General features: G+C 37.6%; 1 protein-coding gene across 1 annotated transcript in view; it reads left to right on the top strand.

Annotated features, from left to right (window-relative positions):
- Positions 1-18186, top strand: part of LOC126966808 (connectin-like) — a 40772-nt gene extending 22586 nt beyond the window's left edge. Inside the window, exons 2-3 of the mRNA XM_050811066.1 lie at positions 11285-12353; positions 17598-18186. Coding sequence (XP_050667023.1) covers positions 11312-12353; positions 17598-18088 — 1533 coding nt within the window. The 5' untranslated portion in view covers positions 11285-11311 and the 3' untranslated portion in view covers positions 18089-18186. The remainder of the gene's footprint in view (positions 1-11284; positions 12354-17597) is intronic.
- The last annotated feature ends 841 nt before the right edge of the window (positions 18187-19027 follow it).

Below are 19027 nucleotides of genomic sequence, written 5' to 3'. Positions count from 1 at the left end.
TTGCCGCACTTTGCGACTACGGCTGCGGTTTCTATTTGGAGGGCAGCGTAAACTAAACCTTAATCTTATTAAATAAATATAATATCATTTATATATATTTTATAAAGAACCGAAAGTGGATCGTTAAATGTTAATATTTCACCAATAACGGACCATTGTCGACCACGGCCGCTATGTGAAATTCAATGTAATTATTTTATTTATACGATTAATTATAATTGGTGTTTACGTCTCTAAGGTATGAACCTTAGAGAGAAATATAAAATGAAATACTTGATAAAGAACCAGGTAAATGAACTTTATAAACTTAAGTGTTGACACAGTCGTCCCAAATGGTATCGCTTGCAGTGGTTGTAGGGCATCACCAATTCTGTGAACAAGTATTTAATGAAACCCTAGAGTTTATGAGCGAGTATTTATGAGTCTACTGTTAATAGACGAATAAGGGGTGAATTATGTCGTTTAAATGAGCATAGTACGAAGTCAGTTAGTAAGAAGTATAACTGATATCTTAGGTCGTTTGTTCAGCATATCATAATGAAAATACAAAGTTATTTTTTTTATTTTATGGAATGGGAAGGGGCTGTTAATATTATTGATTTATTTAATTCTACAAGCCCTTGCATTTGCTTATAATTTTTGATTTAAAAATTGTACATTGAGTAATGGATAATAAATATATTTATTTGCATTATTACAACAAACATTAACATAATTTGGGCTAGTGTCCTCCGGGAAGCAATTAATGCCTCTTTTGAAAGACACAACTCGTCCTCCGTTACAATTCTTAATGTACATTCTTAAGATACACATAATTCTTAAATGAATTAACTAAAAAGTTAAAGAAACATAATCTTTGTTTACATCAGTACTTAATTTATTAATTTAAAATTAATGTACGCGTGTGAGTTTGTCTTGGTGTGCGTGCAATATGATCAGCTCTGCGTTGCACGCGAGTCATGAAAAACCTTAAAGATGGCTTGAATATGACCTTGCTTGAAGCATTGTCTTGCTCAATCGATGACAATTTGCAATTGCCTGCGATGTTTCGAATCTCCATTAATTGAAGTTAAAACAGGTTTGATTGGGGATGCATTATATACGCAAACAGTAGAAGTTGTCAAATATTCTATACTTGTTAATAATACACTAGCTGACCCGAAAAACATTGTTCTGTTTATTATAGAAAAAAACTTTTGCTGGGGGAATTTCGTAAAATCCACATACCAAATTTCAAGTCTCTACGCCTTATGTTTCAAGGGATATTGTGATGACTCAATACATAGGTGGAAATCTCCTATTCTAATTTTATCAAATAGTCTAGTGTTATAATAATGAAAATCACTATTAAGAGCAAAAAGTTAACGATTTTTGTGAACATATTATATTAAATTTTCATAAATGTACTGACAATGAACAGTCATAATATTTATTTCTTTAAATTTTTCTTTGAGAGACTGTCTATAACCAAGCTGATATATAGCACGCTTTAAAACTTGAAAACCAGGTAAGGATGGATAATTACAATATAAATCATACTACAAAGTAGTAAATATTGTTAGAGGGTAAATTAATTTTCTGTTAGGTTAGTAGTTGGAGTTACACCCTACCAACACAGAATGGAACGAAAAATACTTAACGTAAAACTAAAAGATAAAATTAAGCTAGCAACAACAAGAAAACTAACCAATATCATATCAAACAACTAAAATGGAAATGGACTAGGCACATGTTAAAGAAAAAAGACTGAGAAATGGACTAAAGAAGTGATAGAATGGTGTCCAAGATATAAAATGAGAAATAAAGGAAGACAGCTTCGAGATGGGAAGATGATATTCAAAAGGTGGCAGGTGCGACTTGGACAAGGAAAACAAGAGATTGATCTTTGTGAAGAACACTTGGGGGGCCTATTCTGGAAAGCAAGACAATCTAGAAAACGGTCTCTAATACAGTAAATTATGTACTTTTTGTTATATAAAAAAATAAAACCGTAGATTTATGATAAGAAATACTGTACTTATATATAGATACTTATGAAAGACCTTTTATTATTGGAGTTATACTTCTTTAGGCGCGTTATGAAAAAATGATGAGAGTGAAATGCGCGCGCATCACTGTAACACAAAAGTAACAGGTTGAACTTGGTTCCTAAAATTTTCTGACGTTTGCGTCATTCGTAATTCTTTTGGTTTCTTCGTCCATTATTAGGACAGGCAAAGGATTCAAGCCCATACAGCCGTATTCATTATTTAATAATTTATTGTCAAAGCCATCTTTGCAAGATTTTTACAAAATTGTTCTTCCTAAAAACGTAAAATAGCACGAGCAAAAATCATTTTAATAATTTTTGCTTCGTTAGGCCCAAGAAGTATAACTTCTTGCGTGCATACGTAAGTACACACACACTTTTTTAATTATGTTAGTAGTAATAATAAGTCATTGTACTCCAGAAATAGATTATTAAAAAGGACGATAAGTTAATTAACAGGACGGTCCATAGTGGTAGTAGTTAATTATGTAATTAAGTTTAATTGACCATGAGGCAGGATGGTGGCGCGACAAAAGGTTTAGATACGGTGAATCCAAGGGTTAATGTCTTTATATTTATGAATTTAAAAGCCTCTGGATTATTTTGGGAGCCTCATGGCTTTAAAGATATTTTTGCAATTAGTGACTAATTTAATTGTCAGTCGAATAATTTGTTTTGCCGAGTCGTGTTTACGTTTTTTTGGCAATTGGTTAAACGATAGGAATGCCGATAATGATAGTAACAGTAAACTGAGATTTTTAATGGTTGTAAAGTTCGCTGTTATGGCTAAGTTGTGTGTATTCTATCGCTTTCATTGCAGGAAATGTCTCCTGCCAAATTTCACCATAAATCAGAAAGAGAGTAGCAAAAATCAATTAATGAATTAACTACTCATATAGCGTCACAATTGTTGAATTGCAAAACAAAAAATCAGGTAAAGAACTGATTGCGAGGGTTTAACTTAGCACAATGTCCATAATAAATAGAAATAAGAAATATAGGCAGGGATTATTAAATTTGTCACACACAAACATATTTTTGATTTAGAATAGAGAATTACTGGCGATAAACTGCTGCGCAGTTTAGCAGAATACTATGTATATATCGCTAGTAAATTTTGTTTCAAAAATAAATGACTAAAAAATTGTATAATAATTATTGCCAGAAGCAATGGAAACTTTTTTTTACAAATAAACATCTTATGTCTTAGCCGCTCAGAATTTTTGGGTTTTTGAAGAATCCTGAGCGGCACTGCATTGTGATGGGCAAGGCGCATCAATTTCAATCATCTGAACGTCCTGCTCGTCTCATCCCTTATTTAAAAAAAAACTATGCCTAGGGCAGGATCATTTGTTTGAGCGTCAATAAACAAATATTAATAATAATATTAATAAATCATTAATGTCAGTCCACTAACTTAATGATATGTGTATATCGTTACTTTATTATCCATTCAGAGCAGAAAAACAGCAAACACTTAAATTATTAACCATACACAATAGTAGCGGAACTCAAAAGATCTCCAAAGGCATATAAAGTTTATGAATAACGATATACGGCGTACAGACAACATTGAAACTCGCAAGGACACATACATAACCTTCATATTTTTACGATCTTCCTTTCGAGAGAACGAGATATTTTAATAAATAATACCTCTTGGCAATATTTACGTGCGCCGCTAAAGATACCCTTTCGAGCTATCAATAATTTGGCTTACGTAAATGTATGGCTTTTGTAGCTTTCCGTTTCTCACTTGTAAGGTTAAAAAAATGAGCAATAAACATAATAACTTTTATTTTAAGTTGAATATTGCTGTGTTATTAATTTTAATATTGATGGTGAGATATAATAAAACGCTCAAGACATTTAAGTGATGGCAGTGAACAAACCTGCTTAGTAGGGAGTGCCACTGGGGATTCTTGAAAACCAATTGTCACCTTAATGCTGCATTTAGTGCTCGACTGACGTCGGTCTAGCGTAGCTATAGCTACGAAAACATGTAGACAGTTCAGTCCAGCGCTGATGAATTGCTACACGCGTAGAGCTACGTCGCGCTGACGAGAACCGTCGGTCGAGCCCGTCGGTAAGACGTGTGTCCGTCCACTATGGCGATAAATTAGTGCGTCCAGTGCCACGCTGACCGAGCTACCGATCCTATGCGCGTGTGTAACATCGTCATCAAAAATTATAAAGATAAATTCGTGTTCTAGAAATTTCGAATATTTATAACATAGTATGTTGACCCAGCAAACGTTGTATTGCCGATATTAAAATCGCGATACAAAAGTAAGTGTTGATCGTAGATGGGTGAAAATTTGAAGTTGTATGCATTTTTTTAATGCTGAATCATAATCAAACAAATTTAAAAAAAATTAAAAAAAAAATTCGTGTGGACCACCCTTAACATTTAGGGGGATGAAAAATAGATGTTGTCCGATTCTCAGACCTACCCATATATGCACTCAAAATTTCATGAGAATCGGTCAAGCCGTTTCGGAAGAGTTCAATGTTTAACACCATGACACGAGAATTTTATATATTAGAGATAAAATTTTCGAATATACAATTTTTTTCTTCAATATTAAAGAGGCTAAAAATTCATTTTTCTTCGCAATTGTAAAGGCGCAATCATGTTTGCTGTCAGCTGAGCACTGAAAGCAACATGGTCAGCGCGTACGGTACGCGCTATGCTCGTCGCACGTCAGCACCTTAAACATGTCTTCGTAGGCGCCCTTGTACAAGCGATAAAAATCTAGCCTCTATGTAAAGGGAATACTAGTATAATAATATGTTTGGTGGTGATAGTAGTTATAAAAACAACTCAAAATGAACGATTACATAAACAAGATAAAAAAGTAAGCGGTGTTATTTTAAAAATTTTTTTTTTGCCCTGTACTTTCTCCGGGGCGTAAAAAGAATAGGGGAGTCCCAGGCCCATGGGTGTCCTAAGAGGCGACTAAGGGCTTTTTAGAAGTGGGAGAGTCACGCTGCCGTCTTATGACGTCAGCACAATCGGGCCAGACTCGTCCGGGTTAATTACCACACTCGCACAGAATACCGGCGTGAAGTAGCGGCCTAGTCCCGCTATGTTTCGCATAGGTTAGTGTCGAGGACCGGAGGCCATCCCTTCCCCCCCCCCCCCACACAAATTATGAGAGCGGTCCGTAAAAAGATATTACCCCAGGAGGGTACCAGCTCTACCAGAGCCGGAGAATCCCTCCCCGAGCACTCTCGCTCGGGCCGCCCTTCGTATTCTGGGGTGGGCACTGAACCGCGCATGACCGAGGACAAACGAGGCAGTAACACCACGGCACCCCGCTCCACGCTCAACGTGGACTTTTGCAATATCAGGGGAATTCACTCCAATTTAATCGCCGTCCACCACCACCTTGAGACGGCGCAGCCGGCCTTGTGTTTCCTTACGGAGACGCAGATATCTCGACCTAGCGATACGTCATATTTAACGTACCCCGGGTACAAAATTGAGCACAACTTTTTGCCTCATGCCGGGGTATGTGTGTACGTTAGGGAGGATATCTGCTGTCGCCGTCTCGGCAATTTTGAGGGTAGGGACCTGTCTATTCTCTGGCTCCGCGTAGATTTAGACGACCGCGGCCGTATCTATGCGTGTGTCTACAGGTCCCATAGTGGTAACGCAGAAACCGATCATCTCATGGGCTGCGTTCAAGCAGCAATTGACGTCGTGCTTGCACAGATCCCCTCCGCTGAAATCGTGGTCTTGGGTGATTTCAACGGGCACAATGCCGAATGGCTTGGATCACGTACCACAGACTACGCAGGGCGATCTGTGCATAATTTTGCATTGGCGTATGGTCTGTCCCAATTGGTTGAGTCGCCAACGCGGCTCCCGGATGTGGATAGCCACATGCCGTCCTTATTAGATCTTCTGCTGACTACACATCCCGATGGTTACCAGGTCTTTGTTGACGCCCCTCTCGGAACGTCCGACCATTGCCTGGTCAGGAGTGTAGTGCCTATCCGACGCCAACGTCGCAGACCACCAGTGACCCGCCGCGTTTGGCACTACAAGTCAGCAGATTGGGATAGGATGCGTTCCTTTTTTGCATCCTACCCTTGGGGCAAGGTTTGTTTCCCTTCGGATGATCCTTGTGCCTGCGCCTTTGCAGTAGGCGATGTGATACTGCAGGGCATGGATATTTTTATACCAAGCTCTGTAGTATCGATCGGTGGCAGATCACAGCCCTGGTTCGATGCGTCAGTTAAAGCAGCATCTGACTGCAAAAAACAGGCGTATCGAACTTGGGTTGCGGCGCTGGGCACAAAGGATCCGAATTGCAAAGTTCTTAAGAGGAAATATAACCGTGCCTCCAGATTTTTTAAGCGGCAAATCGCCCGTGCGAAGTCTAAGCACGTCGTCAAAATCGGCGAGCAGCTTTCCAGTTACTCGACCGGAACACGCAAGTTCTGGTCGTTGTCGAAAGCTGCTCTTGGTAACTTCAACCAGCCGTCCATGCCGCCGTTGCACATGAGGAATGACACCCTGGCCCATACGGCAAAAGAGAAAGCCGAGCTCCTGTGCGCTCTTTTCGCCTCCAACTCGACTCTTGACGATAACGGAAAAACACCGCCGACCATCCCGCGGTGTCAGAGCTCTATGCCTGAAGTACAGTTCAGACAGAAAACTGTTAGGCGAGCTCTGTTTTCGTTGGACGTCAGGAAGTCGAGCGGGCCGGATGGCATTTCTCCAATCGTGCTTAGAACGTGTGCCCCTGAGTTGACGCCGGTGCTAACGCGTTTATTCCGGCACTCTTATTCAAAAGGCGTAGTCCCTGATTCATGGAAGTCAGCCCTTGTCCATCCGATCCGAAAAAAAGGAGACAGTTCGGATCCGGCGAACTACAGGCCTATTGCTATCACCTCCCTGCTCTCCAAAATCATGGAGAGCATAATTAGCCACCAGCTTTTAGTATACCTAGAGGGTCACCAGTTGATCAACGACCGACAGTACGGCTTTCGCCATGGACGGTCGGCAGGTGATCTTCTGGTATACCTAACACATAGATGGGCGGCGGCTATTGAAAGCAAGGGGGAAGGCCTGGCAGTTAGCCTGGATATAGCGAAGGCCTTTGATCGTGTATGGCACAAGGCGCTCCTCTCAAAACTTCCATCATTTGGGCTTCCCGAGAGCTTGTGCAAGTGGACCTCCAGCTTCCTCACTGGGCGTAGCATACAGGTCGTTGTCGACGGATATTGCTCGAACCCGAAGCCCGTGTATGCTGGAGTGCCCCAAGGCTGTGTGCTATCTCCTACGCTGTTTCTTCTGCATATCAATGATATGTTGGACACCTCCAACATGCATTGCTATGCAGATGACAGCACTGGTGATGCCGTATACACGGGCCATGCAGGTCTCTCTCAGGAAATCGTCGACCAGTGCCGGGAGAAACTTGTGTCTTCTATCGAGTCCTCTCTCGAGAAGGTCGCGGAATGGGGTAAATTGAACCTTGTCCAATTTAACCCCCAGAAGACTCAAGTTTGCGCGTTTACCACTAAAAAAACCCCATTTGTCGTATCACCGCTCTTCGAGAACACTTCTCTTAAAGCCGCGCCTAGTATCGGAATACTGGGTCTCGAAATCTCGAGCGATTGCCAATTCCGTGGCCATCTGGAGGGCAAAGCCAAATTGGCTTCGAAGAAGCTGGGCGTCATCAATAGAGCACGGCAATACTTCAAGCCGGCCCACATTCTAGCGCTCTACAAAGCGCAGGTCCGGCCACACATGGAGTATTGCTGTCATCTCTGGTCTGGTGCACCCCAGTATCTGCTCGATCCATTTGACCGCGTGCAACGTAGAGCAGCTCGAATTGTCGGGGACTCAGTGCTCTGTGAACGGCTGGATCACTTGGCGTTGCGTAGAGACGTCGTTTCATTGTGTGTCTTCTACCGCATTTATCACGGGGAGTGTTCCGAAGAGCTGTTTAACCTGATTCCTGCCGCCGAATTTCACCATCGCACGACACGCCACAAGTTAGGATATCATCCCCACCATCTGGATGTGTGGCGGTCCTCCACTGTGCGGTTTTCAAGAAGCTTTCTCCCTCGTACTACAAAGCTGTGGAATGAGCTTCCTTGTGCGGTGTTTGGGGGACGATACGACATGGGTGCCTTCAAAAAAAGCGCGTACACCTTCCTTAAAGGCCGGCAACGCTCTTGTGATTCCTCTGGTGTTGCAAGAGAATGTGGGCGGCGGTGATCACTTAACACCAGGTGACCCGTACGCTCGTTTGTCCTCCTATTCCATAAAAAAAAAAAAAAAATACATGGAACTGGAGTGGCGAAATAATGAGGAACATAGAGAAATATATCGAAAAAGACAAAAGCGACAGCAAATCAAAAGGCGCGAAGATGACCCATCAAAATAATTTGAAGCTAATAACTTGTTACTTAATGATAGTAAAACGAAATGCATTAAATTTACTTTACCTAATGTTAAGCAAGTGTCAATCGATATACAGCTTAAAAAAGAGAAATTAGATATAGCTGATACCGCTGTTTTTCTTGGAATAAACGCTAAATGCCAAACTCCAATGAGGGCCCCCCATATAGAAAATTTGTCAAGTAGACTAAGTTCTGCTGCATACGCAATAAAAAAGATTCGTTCCTTAACAGACATTGAAACTGCAAGATTGGTTTATTTTAGTTACTTTACATTTACTTTTTTGACTTACTCGTGTAAGATATTGACTATTTAACGTTTGAGTGTGTTTGTTGCATCATTTTACTTATTATATTGTAATTGAAATGATTTATAAATCGATGTAAATGTTGATATAAAAGAGTGGCAATGGGTTTCTTGCTACTTCTTCTCATTAGCTCAACCTTTTACAAAGTAGCGGTAGATTCAATAAGAAGAATATATTTTTTTTGACATTCATAAGTGTCATTTCCGTGACCCACGTGAATAAACTGATTTTGATTTGAAAAAAAACAAAATCTTAAAAAAAAAAATGGGGGTTAGCTCGTGACAACTTGAAGAGGCTTATGCTAAGGGGTCGCTACCCTTAAAGGTTTTTTATATTATTGTTAGTTTAAGAACCACGGTGAAAATAGGTTCCTAAATTCTGTAACTATCCATGATCATCTAAGTTCGGTTAAAAACATTTTCGCATTTGTCTAAAGAGGTAAAATATATGATATGGTATGGTATAGGGGCTCCTGTTTCCGCAATAAAACCACTAGTATGGGTCCATTTTGCGTGCAATATTGGCCAGATACTTCAACCAGCTCAGCTCATTCCAGAAGTTCAGAACATTTCTGGGGTGTTCGCAGACTTCTTGGAGTGACCTCGTATTAGTTAAGGTTTTTGCCCGTTGGTTGGCCACCCCTGCACATTCCAGGATTACGTGAGTGACCGTTTCGTCCTCGGCTAGACAGCCTCTGTCCGTTACGCTGATTGTGAAAAGGTGCTTGTTTGCACTGTGGCCACCATTATACGGATGTCATGTCTGTTGAGGCTGATAAGTCTACGCGTCAGTTCTGGTGATAGTGCAGGTATCGCTTCTTTCGACTGTCTACAGCTTGAAACATTCTTCAATCGGGTGTTGTGTAGGTTGTTGGAGAGAGAGCGTATCCATGAGCGCATTTGGCTAAAGGGCAGTGGCAGAAGTAGCAATGGACCAGTCCCTTGGGTTGCCGATGCCCGCCTTGCAAGTTCATCCGCTGCATCATTACCTAACGAACCGCTATGTCCTTAAAAAAATAACTAATAGTTAATCTAATCGATCTAACAGAGATGAGAGGATACGTGATTTACTTCTGAGTATGTATCTAATATACGTTAATAATTAATATTTAATAAAAACAAACACAATTTGTTTAACAAACAAACTAGCATTAATTATAAACGAATGGTTACAAAACAAATGATGTGAATCCATTTTGTGGTTTATTAATCAGAGATCACAGCCGGCGCATCTGCACGAGGTCGCATCGAAAGTCATTTATTTTTCAAAGAATTCATTTGAATTAAATTGAAACTTTATATCGTGAGTTGAACAATGCATACAAGATTTTATAACGAGACGTCACTCGAACGGTTAGCTCAGTTGCTTAGAGCACCGGCACAGAACGCCGGAGGTCGTGGGTTCGAGTCCCGCATCGTTCATAAAATTTTGTTGTTTTTCAAATTTTATTTGTGTATTTATCCTAGAAGTGAGAGTTATCACTTTAAAAACATAACAAATTGTTTAGATTTACAAGAGCGACACCTCATGTCAATTTCCTAATATGCAAATATTGGGGTTGAGCAGGTTATCAACTGTAAAGTAGATCCTGTAGATGAAGCCACAACCTGAGAGTTGAACAAAGCATACAAGATTTTATAACGAGACGTCACTCAAACGGTTAGCTCAGTTGGTTAGAGCACCGGCACGGAACGCTGGAGGTCGTGGGTTCGAGTCCCGCATCGTTCATAAAATTTTGTTGTATTTCAAATTTTATTTATAAATATGTTTCATAATTAAATTGACATTTATTTTAATGGACTTTATTTTGATTTAAGCTGACAACATGTCTGTTTGTAAGGACACCATTTTTTTACTTTCATCCATCAATTTTTGCTCAAAGCGTCACTTTTTAACAAAAATATATATAAATTAAAACTTGCTGAAAGATTATTTCAATATCACTACGTGAGATAGTGTTAGCGTTCTGCATTCAAATACAGGCTATTTATTCATAAAACGTGGTTTGGAGCGGAAATTTAACGCCAACACTGAAATATATTCTACATGTTACTTTAAAATTAAAATGTGGCTACTTCAAAGTGTTCAATAGAAATAAATTCAAATATAAATGCTTTAGAGCGTGCGTTATTTTGAATAATATTATATCCGTAAATTTAGAATATAAAAAGTGGACCAAGCCTTTCTTAAATTTTCACAATTAGGTATATATTTTTTAATGTGAAAGATTAAATATTTAAAATAATGTTTTTCATTCGCTTCGAGGATCTGCAAAATTTTTTTTCTAAAAGTATTTATTATTACTAGAAATTCCCGCCTGGGTTATGACAAAATCTTATAAGCTTGCAATTTTTAGTCGACATTTATTTTTGTGCCACTAATGACAATAAGAATATATTTCTATCAATTACCATATTGTCATTATTTAATTATAGGTTCGCCTATTCGTTTATTTCTATTCTATAAACAAACTTGAGTGTTTAATAAAAAGTAAAACAAAAATAATTCGGATATTCTTTTGTTTCAGATAAAAGGCAACGACGCGACAGTAAAAATGGGCTTAAAGTATCTGATCCTAATGATTGCCTTTGCAACGGTGGAAATAAATCTAACAGAGAGTCGTCAAAATGACAAACGGAGATGGAAATCTGAAAAGTCACCTTATTCTCATTACGTTAACATCTGCGATATTCAAGATAGAGTCTCAAAGATTCACTGCTATTGTGAAAGTATTAAAATTAAAACTGCGACAAAAGCTGATTGCTGGGTATTCAATGGTGGCATAGCTGAAGATGATCCATTCTGGTCTAATTTTTACTCCCAACCAAAGATTGAAAGACTTACCTTCAATGTAAGAGCAGATGGTGGACTCACGTATATTCCCGCTAAAGTTATAGTAAGACTTGATCATTTGCAGTCCTTGAACATACAATATGCTAATATCTACAACATACCATCATTTGCATTTACTAATTCAACAACGCTAAGAGAAATATCTTTACACAAAAATAAAATAACGAAACTGGAGAAGATGTCATTTGCACATTTAATATTACTAGCGAACATTAGTCTTGTGGAAAATCAGATATCCGAAATCAATAGAGATGTATTCTACGTACTACCTAACTTACAAAGGTTATATCTTGGGAAAAATACGATTGAGGTTTTACACGATGGATGTTTCAAACATCTGAACAATCTAATCAAATTGGATTTGAATAGCAATTTGTTGACTGTTGTAATTAAAGAGAACTTCCAAGGTCTTGCAAATTTGATTACTCTAGATATGAGGAATAATAAATTGAATATGATAGGCGACCTGGCGTTCGCAGAGCTCTGGAATCTTCAAGAACTTTACTTAGACGGCAACGAAATAAAATTTATTTCGGAAAGAGGTTTTGGCGGATTGAGTCAGCTTAAGAAACTTTCTTTAGCCGATAATAAGTTGGGAATGTTAGATGGCGGAGTGTTCGACGATGTACAAAAGTTGAATGTTCTAGATTTGAGGAACAACAACTTGGAAACATTGAAACAAGATACATTGAGGAGTGTTATAGATAATATGAAATCGAATTATGCGTTAATCTCACTCGAGGGTGAGTTTCTCAATTTGTTTTATTACGATACTTTTAATTCACAGATTTACTTTGTCTCTTTCTTTACGTTTTGAAATCTGATGTCCTTTTTATTGTTAATTGATTTCATGATGATATATTGTAGTTGATGTTAACAATAAATAATAGATTTATAGACATGTAATAATATTCAGACAAAGTGTCTGTATGGTCAATAAATGTAATTTTGGAGGGCCTGGGCATTCGTGACAAAGCCCTCTCTCTCCTAGATAGCTACCTAAATGATCGAATACAGGAAGTTAAGGTTGACCTATACCACAGCACAATGGAAAATGTGAAATTTGGGGTACCGCAGGGCAGTGTCCAAGGCCCGACACTCTTTTTAATCTATATTAACGACCTATGTAACCTCCAGATCGACGGGGCGAGTATATTCACTTATGCTGACGACACAGCCATTGTTTTCTCTGGTATCTCGTGGGAAGCCGTACAGAGGAAGGCTGAGATGGGCCTTAAAAGAGTCTCGAATTGGCTAAAACAAAATCTATTGTCACTCAACATATCAAAAACAAACTATATATGTTTCTCTCCACATGACAGATACCAGCCCGTTCAAGACTTCTATATCAGAATCCATTCATGCTCCAACCCACACGATTTGAATTGTAATTGTCCCTCCATAGAAAAGATGAATTGTACCAAATATCTCGGCATCCTGATTGACCAAAGGTTAAGTTGGCATTCCCAAATCGAATTGGTCATAACCAGGGTGAGAAAACTTATGTGGATTTTTAAAACTCTGCGGCACGTTATGAAAAGCACAGTCCTTAATAAAATATACATCGCTTTGGCTCAATCATTGATCAGCTACTGCATACCGGTATGGGGCGGTGCAACTAAGATAAGCCTCTTAGAAATGGAAAGAGCTCAAAGATCACTTCTCAAGGTCATGTACTTCAAACCTTTAAGATTTCCAACTGATTCACTCTATTTGACTTGTAATCTTTTGACAATTAGGAAACTTTATGTTCTTAACATCATTTCAGCCGTCCACAAGTCACTTCCGCTAGATCACGCCAAATTGATCAGTAGAAGAAATGATAAAGTAGCAGATACCATTACTGTTCGCACTACTTTTGCTGAACGACAGTTTAGGTGTCAATCAGTGTTCTTATATAATAAAATAAATCGTGTCCTAAATATATATCCTATGACATTACATCTATGCAGAAAAGCTTTAAATAATTGGCTAACTTGTCTTGCTTATGATGAAGTGGAAAATCTTCTGATCAGACTGACATGATTAACACACGCATTGCATAGATGGACCCAAACAAAGGTCCAATTCAAACCCACATCCACACACTCACTCACTCACTCACTCACACACAGACACAGACACACACACACACACACACACATACACACACACACACACACACACACAAACAATTAATTGTAAATTGTAAAATTTGGTTTTTAATCATTTCTGTTTATTTCTATATTGTTTACTTAATAAAAAGTTATCTGCTAAGGAAGTTGCGAGATATTCCCAATACAATTGTCCTAAGACAACTTACTGGGAAGTCTCAACCACTAAAAATGTATATGTAATCTTTGAAATAAACGAAATTTAAAAAAAAAAATGAATATGATACTTCAATAAAAAAAAGTTTGATGTCATTATCTTATAATGTCGATGCACTGGTGATCAATAGTTAAAATATAATTATCATCAGCCGGAATACGTCAGCTGCTGTACAAAGGTCTACCCCAAAAATCTCTTCGACGATCGGTCCTGCGCTGCCCTCATTAATCGTATTCTGGCGATCTTGACCAGATCGTTGGTCAATCTTGTGGGGGCCTACCAACACTGCGTCTTCCGGTACGTGGTCGCCATTCAAGGATTTTTTTCCCCACCAGCCATCTGTTCGTCGAACTATGTGGCCTGCCCACTGCCTCTTCAGTTTCGCAATCATTTTGGCTATGTCAGTGACTTGTTCTCCTACGGAAACTCCGAGCCTCTTTATTGCCTTCTTAGCGACCATGAGCTTTCTCACCAAGTCCATAGTTACCGGCTATAATATATTAGTCTCGATTTTTGGACTCAGAGGTCCTCTTATCAGAGCAAAACAGTGACTTTATTTCACTTTATGGACTAGTATGTAACACACAAAGCGGAGATTAATCGTTTGCCATATATAGTTCAGGTTGGTTAATTATGAGGCTGGGCCAATTTCTACCTTGAAAAAAGTTCTAGTAAAAAAAACACGACTTCTCGTTACCCTAAACACATTTCATATCTTTTTATTTACTGTGCAACTATCAGCAGGAGATTTCATCAATCATGATGCCTCTTTACTTAAGTAAAATAAAAAATAAGTAAGATTCAAAGCTAGCTTAAGCTAGCTGAGAATCTTACATCTAGGTCCAAAATTTGTGCCTTTTTTATTTCATTTTTATTATATTTGGCACAGGTTTCTACAATTTTCGCTGTTACGAAGGGGATATTTTCACAATTAAATTCTGGATCCTGAAAATGAATCTTCTATTGCTATAAATAATTAATACTACTAAAAGTTCTCCCAATAAGAATTAGTTCTGTCTAAATTAATGTATGCCCTCATTAAAAGTATCAAAACGTTGTAGTCTTCACCATTTAATTACATCAAAAGTTCATCTTGAGTCGAAAGTTAGCGAACACCGTATTTCAGAAGCACGGCCTCATATTAACCGATCTTATTAAGTTTGAGCAAAGCACCTACATCTGCTCAACTTAACAATACAATTACGACACCTTCAGAAGTTCGTGTTAATAACGTGCGTGGAATTACCTGTGGAGTTTCAAAACTATTTGTAAGGAGATTATTTATTACTCGTGGCTCACAGTTTCGCCAAATATTACGATGGTCACGAGTGGTTTCCTCAATCAAGTACTTATTAGAATTTGTACACACGTAGGTACATGTATTCAGCACTTTTCTCGAGGGTATTGTATTATACTTTAAAGCTTTTTTTTATGAAAATATGGGATGAGACGAGCAGGACGTTCAGCTTATGGTACTTGATTCGCCCTGCCCATTACAATGCAGTGCCGCTCAGGATTCTTGAAAAACCCCATTGTTTTTGTTTTTCCAATTGCCCAGTAATTTCACTAGCTATGTCGCCCTTCAGACCGAAACACAGTCATGCTTACACAATACTGCTTTAAAGCAGAAATAGGCGCCATTGCGGTACCCATAATCTAGCCCGCAACCTGTCCAAAGGAGTCTCCCATTGGTATAAAGGAGTCTCCCACAGGTAGCTTACTCATATCGTATTCAAATATTAACTTAACGTTGAAATCACTGTAGAAATATGAAGCAATTACGAAAGCTATGACCAATTTTGTTTGAATTAATTTTAAATTTTATTTATACTCAGAGATATTTCTATATTGAAATTGTCGTGAACTAAAAAACCTCTATAAAAATAAAGGATCGGTAAGGGAATAAGTAGAACCGTCGGCCATAAAGGTACGAGGCACCAATTTGCTTGCGGTTTTGGAATTCATATTATGTATGTACGTTTATTCGTCGTTTTATAAGTTTGGCAACGCTCCTGTGATTCCTCTGGTGTTAGGAGAGAGTATGGGCCGCGGTGATCACTATCAGGTAACGAGTATAATAAATACACATGGTAAAAATGAAGAAACCTTGAAAGAGATTTTGTTTGGAGTATGGATATAAGTGATAGATAGGTGTTTCCGGGACGATACGACAGGGGTACCTTCAAAAAAAGCGCGTACACCCAACTTAAAGGCCGGCAACGCTCCTGTGATTCCTCTGGTATTGCAAGAGAATGTGAGCGGCGGTGATCACTTAATACCAGGTGACCCGTACGTTCGTTTGTCCTCCTATTCCATAAAAAAACCAGTAATTTTAGAGCCAAATGGTATGGCCTTCTTAACGACAAGAAGGTTTGACGATGTTATTTTGGGCACGATGGTTAGCGCTGGTGTGGGGCGCTGGTGTGGGACGTTTACACCAGTGAGCCTGGATAAAGAAGAAACTCTAGTTCCTTACTAGGACTTTACTAAGTGCTGGGGCTGCTGCTTCGACTGCTGAAGACAGCGCCACAATAAGTCGGTCTTAGTGAGTCTAACATCTTCGTGCGATTGCTATCAGTAGGTATTCTAAGTATACTTTCACGTAGTGATAGCTTTCATTTTTAAATGAGTACTGTAACTATAAACTAGATCAATATAGTTTTATTTATATTTTTTTTAGAATAAATGTTATTAAGATAATAAATTACGAAAAGCTAGAAACAATTTATATCCCACATCTTTCCCAGTGGGACAGATAGATAGCTCATCTTGTTTTCACTCACTGCGTTTCTGGCGTGTATCTATCTCGAAAAATAACAACCAATTACATCGTCGATTCCAATAACAATAAAACAGGGTCAAGTCCCCTCGGGTTTTATCTAACGTAAGTCTAAAAGACGCTTAATATTTTAGTGTATTCATAAATTTCTTTAACGTTCCATTAGGAGCTAGATTCTCATAAAATATTAACGAAGATTTTTTAACATAATATTTTGGTAATGTCTTCCATTGTTTATCGGTTTGTTTATGAACTTAACTACTGTTGATATTTTTTAAATCATTCTCTGTGAATTACCTTTTTATGACATGAATAAAAAAAGTTACATTGACTTTGAAAAGCGTGTTAAATGAAAAGTTAATTTGCGATGAATTAAACTATATAAGCATGTTTGGTATAGGATATTGATTGTCAAAATCACCCAAATTTTGTATTAACGTCTCGTTATTGTAACGATAATTGATAAAATCGATTGATAATTTATGTATTAGAGGATAGACAACAAGATACTAAGGAATAACTACACAAATGCCTAAAAATTACATCAAAAATTTGTTTTATTTAGATACAAATGTATGAAAGAGTTGGGCAAACGAAAATACATTCGGAGAACATGATGGTATCTAATCACTGTGGCCAAAATTCTCTTGTAACTTATCTTGTTCCAGAGAAATCACAAGAGCTGACCTTATAAGTTGACTTTTTTATGAGAATTTTTGACGAGCCGAGAAGTAATACGTCCTGCCCATTACAATGAAATTTCACTCGTTATTTTAAGACATAAGTTATTTAATTATTATTATAATGTTAATAAGTCCCACTGATAAATCATGCATATTTTCTTTTAATTTTAATTATAATCTTCAATATATAAATATAAAGGACTCTTCTTCAACAGGTAATAAACTATCCTGTGACTGTCGGCTTGCCTGGCTCCATAAACTGCGTGATGAAACTCGAAGTAAGCGAATCAAAACATCCCTATCCCGCCTTAATTGCATCGTAGATAAGGTTAATGTTAACAATCTAATTAATGTCAAGAATGTCATAAACGTCAAGAATAGTGATGTGGCCAAAAAGATCAACAGCGTTAAAAACATCGAGAGAATCTACGATGACATCGACGAAGATGACGATGTATACGATGACACGCTACAAGATCAAGAGACGGATTCTGATGTATCGAAAATTGTGTATCGTAAGAAGCTTTTAGAAATACCTGTCGATATTTTACCTTGTCCCAGTATGCTTGTTTCTGAAGAATCCTATTCGCCACCCACACACAATGAAGTCAAATATTTCAAAACTTCTGGATGCAATCGTCTTAGATCGATTTCAATACTGATAATCATGTGTTTAATGGTGAAAATACTTTCACCAAATTTATAAGATTTAGCACGAACTATTTGCTTTTAACATAATTTGTGTTTTCAGTCACATTTATTGGCTAATATTGTTGTTATCAATGTGTTAAGTATAAAATATATTGTGTAGTAAAGGTGTGTCTAAATGAAAATAGCCCAAAAGTTTATATTAAAATAATAGTACCTACCTTATTTATTAGATATACTTCGAAATTCTTTGCTTGAAAGTAGTTGTGTGATTTCTAAAAAGAAAAATATAACAATGTTCTCTTTACTAAAAAGTTAATTTTAAGCTTCATTTAAAACTGTATATATTCATAAAAGAAGTTTTGCGAGACAAGTGTAAATACAAGGAGATATTTTAAATAAATTGTAGTCGTAAAAGACTTCATATTCTCAATTTTACGAAAGTGTACATTAGCATAAAACTTTGATGGAATAATATTTTGTGATAAAATCTAGTTGTCATAAGTTTAAAGAGCATATATTTAGTCACTTTTAAGATGTTTTAGCTACGAATATTACGTATAATAAACTTGAAAAGTATGATAAATCCTATTCAAATAACGATTTCTTCTTACTGCTTGGTGCTTTATTTTATATTAAATTCTAAATTGGCGTTTAGGATTGATATTTTAATACATTTTCTCCTCTTGGCATATCAATAACCGATATATGAAAGGTTTTAGTAATCTCTTATCAATCCATGTTATATGTTGTACGTACTTTTAGATTGGTTGGCATGCATGTGATAGAAAAAGTGTTTTGCAGATACGGTTGGCAGATTTCAATATCCGATCTCTAGTTTGAATTAAATTCTAGGTATTATTCGATCCTGAATCGTTGAAGTCAATTTCAAAATCCATATAGTACAGAAAACGCTAATCTGTCACATTCTTACAAATACAAAACCTATAAATACCAATATGATACAGATATACTTTTAAATAGATGGATTAAAAAT

This window comes from Leptidea sinapis, chromosome 11 (genome assembly GCF_905404315.1).
Source record: "Leptidea sinapis chromosome 11, ilLepSina1.1, whole genome shotgun sequence".
Classification (NCBI taxonomy): Eukaryota; Metazoa; Arthropoda; class Insecta; order Lepidoptera; family Pieridae; genus Leptidea; species Leptidea sinapis.
Note: the sequence above shows the minus strand (reverse complement) of the source record. Positions and strands in the feature narration are given on the sequence as shown.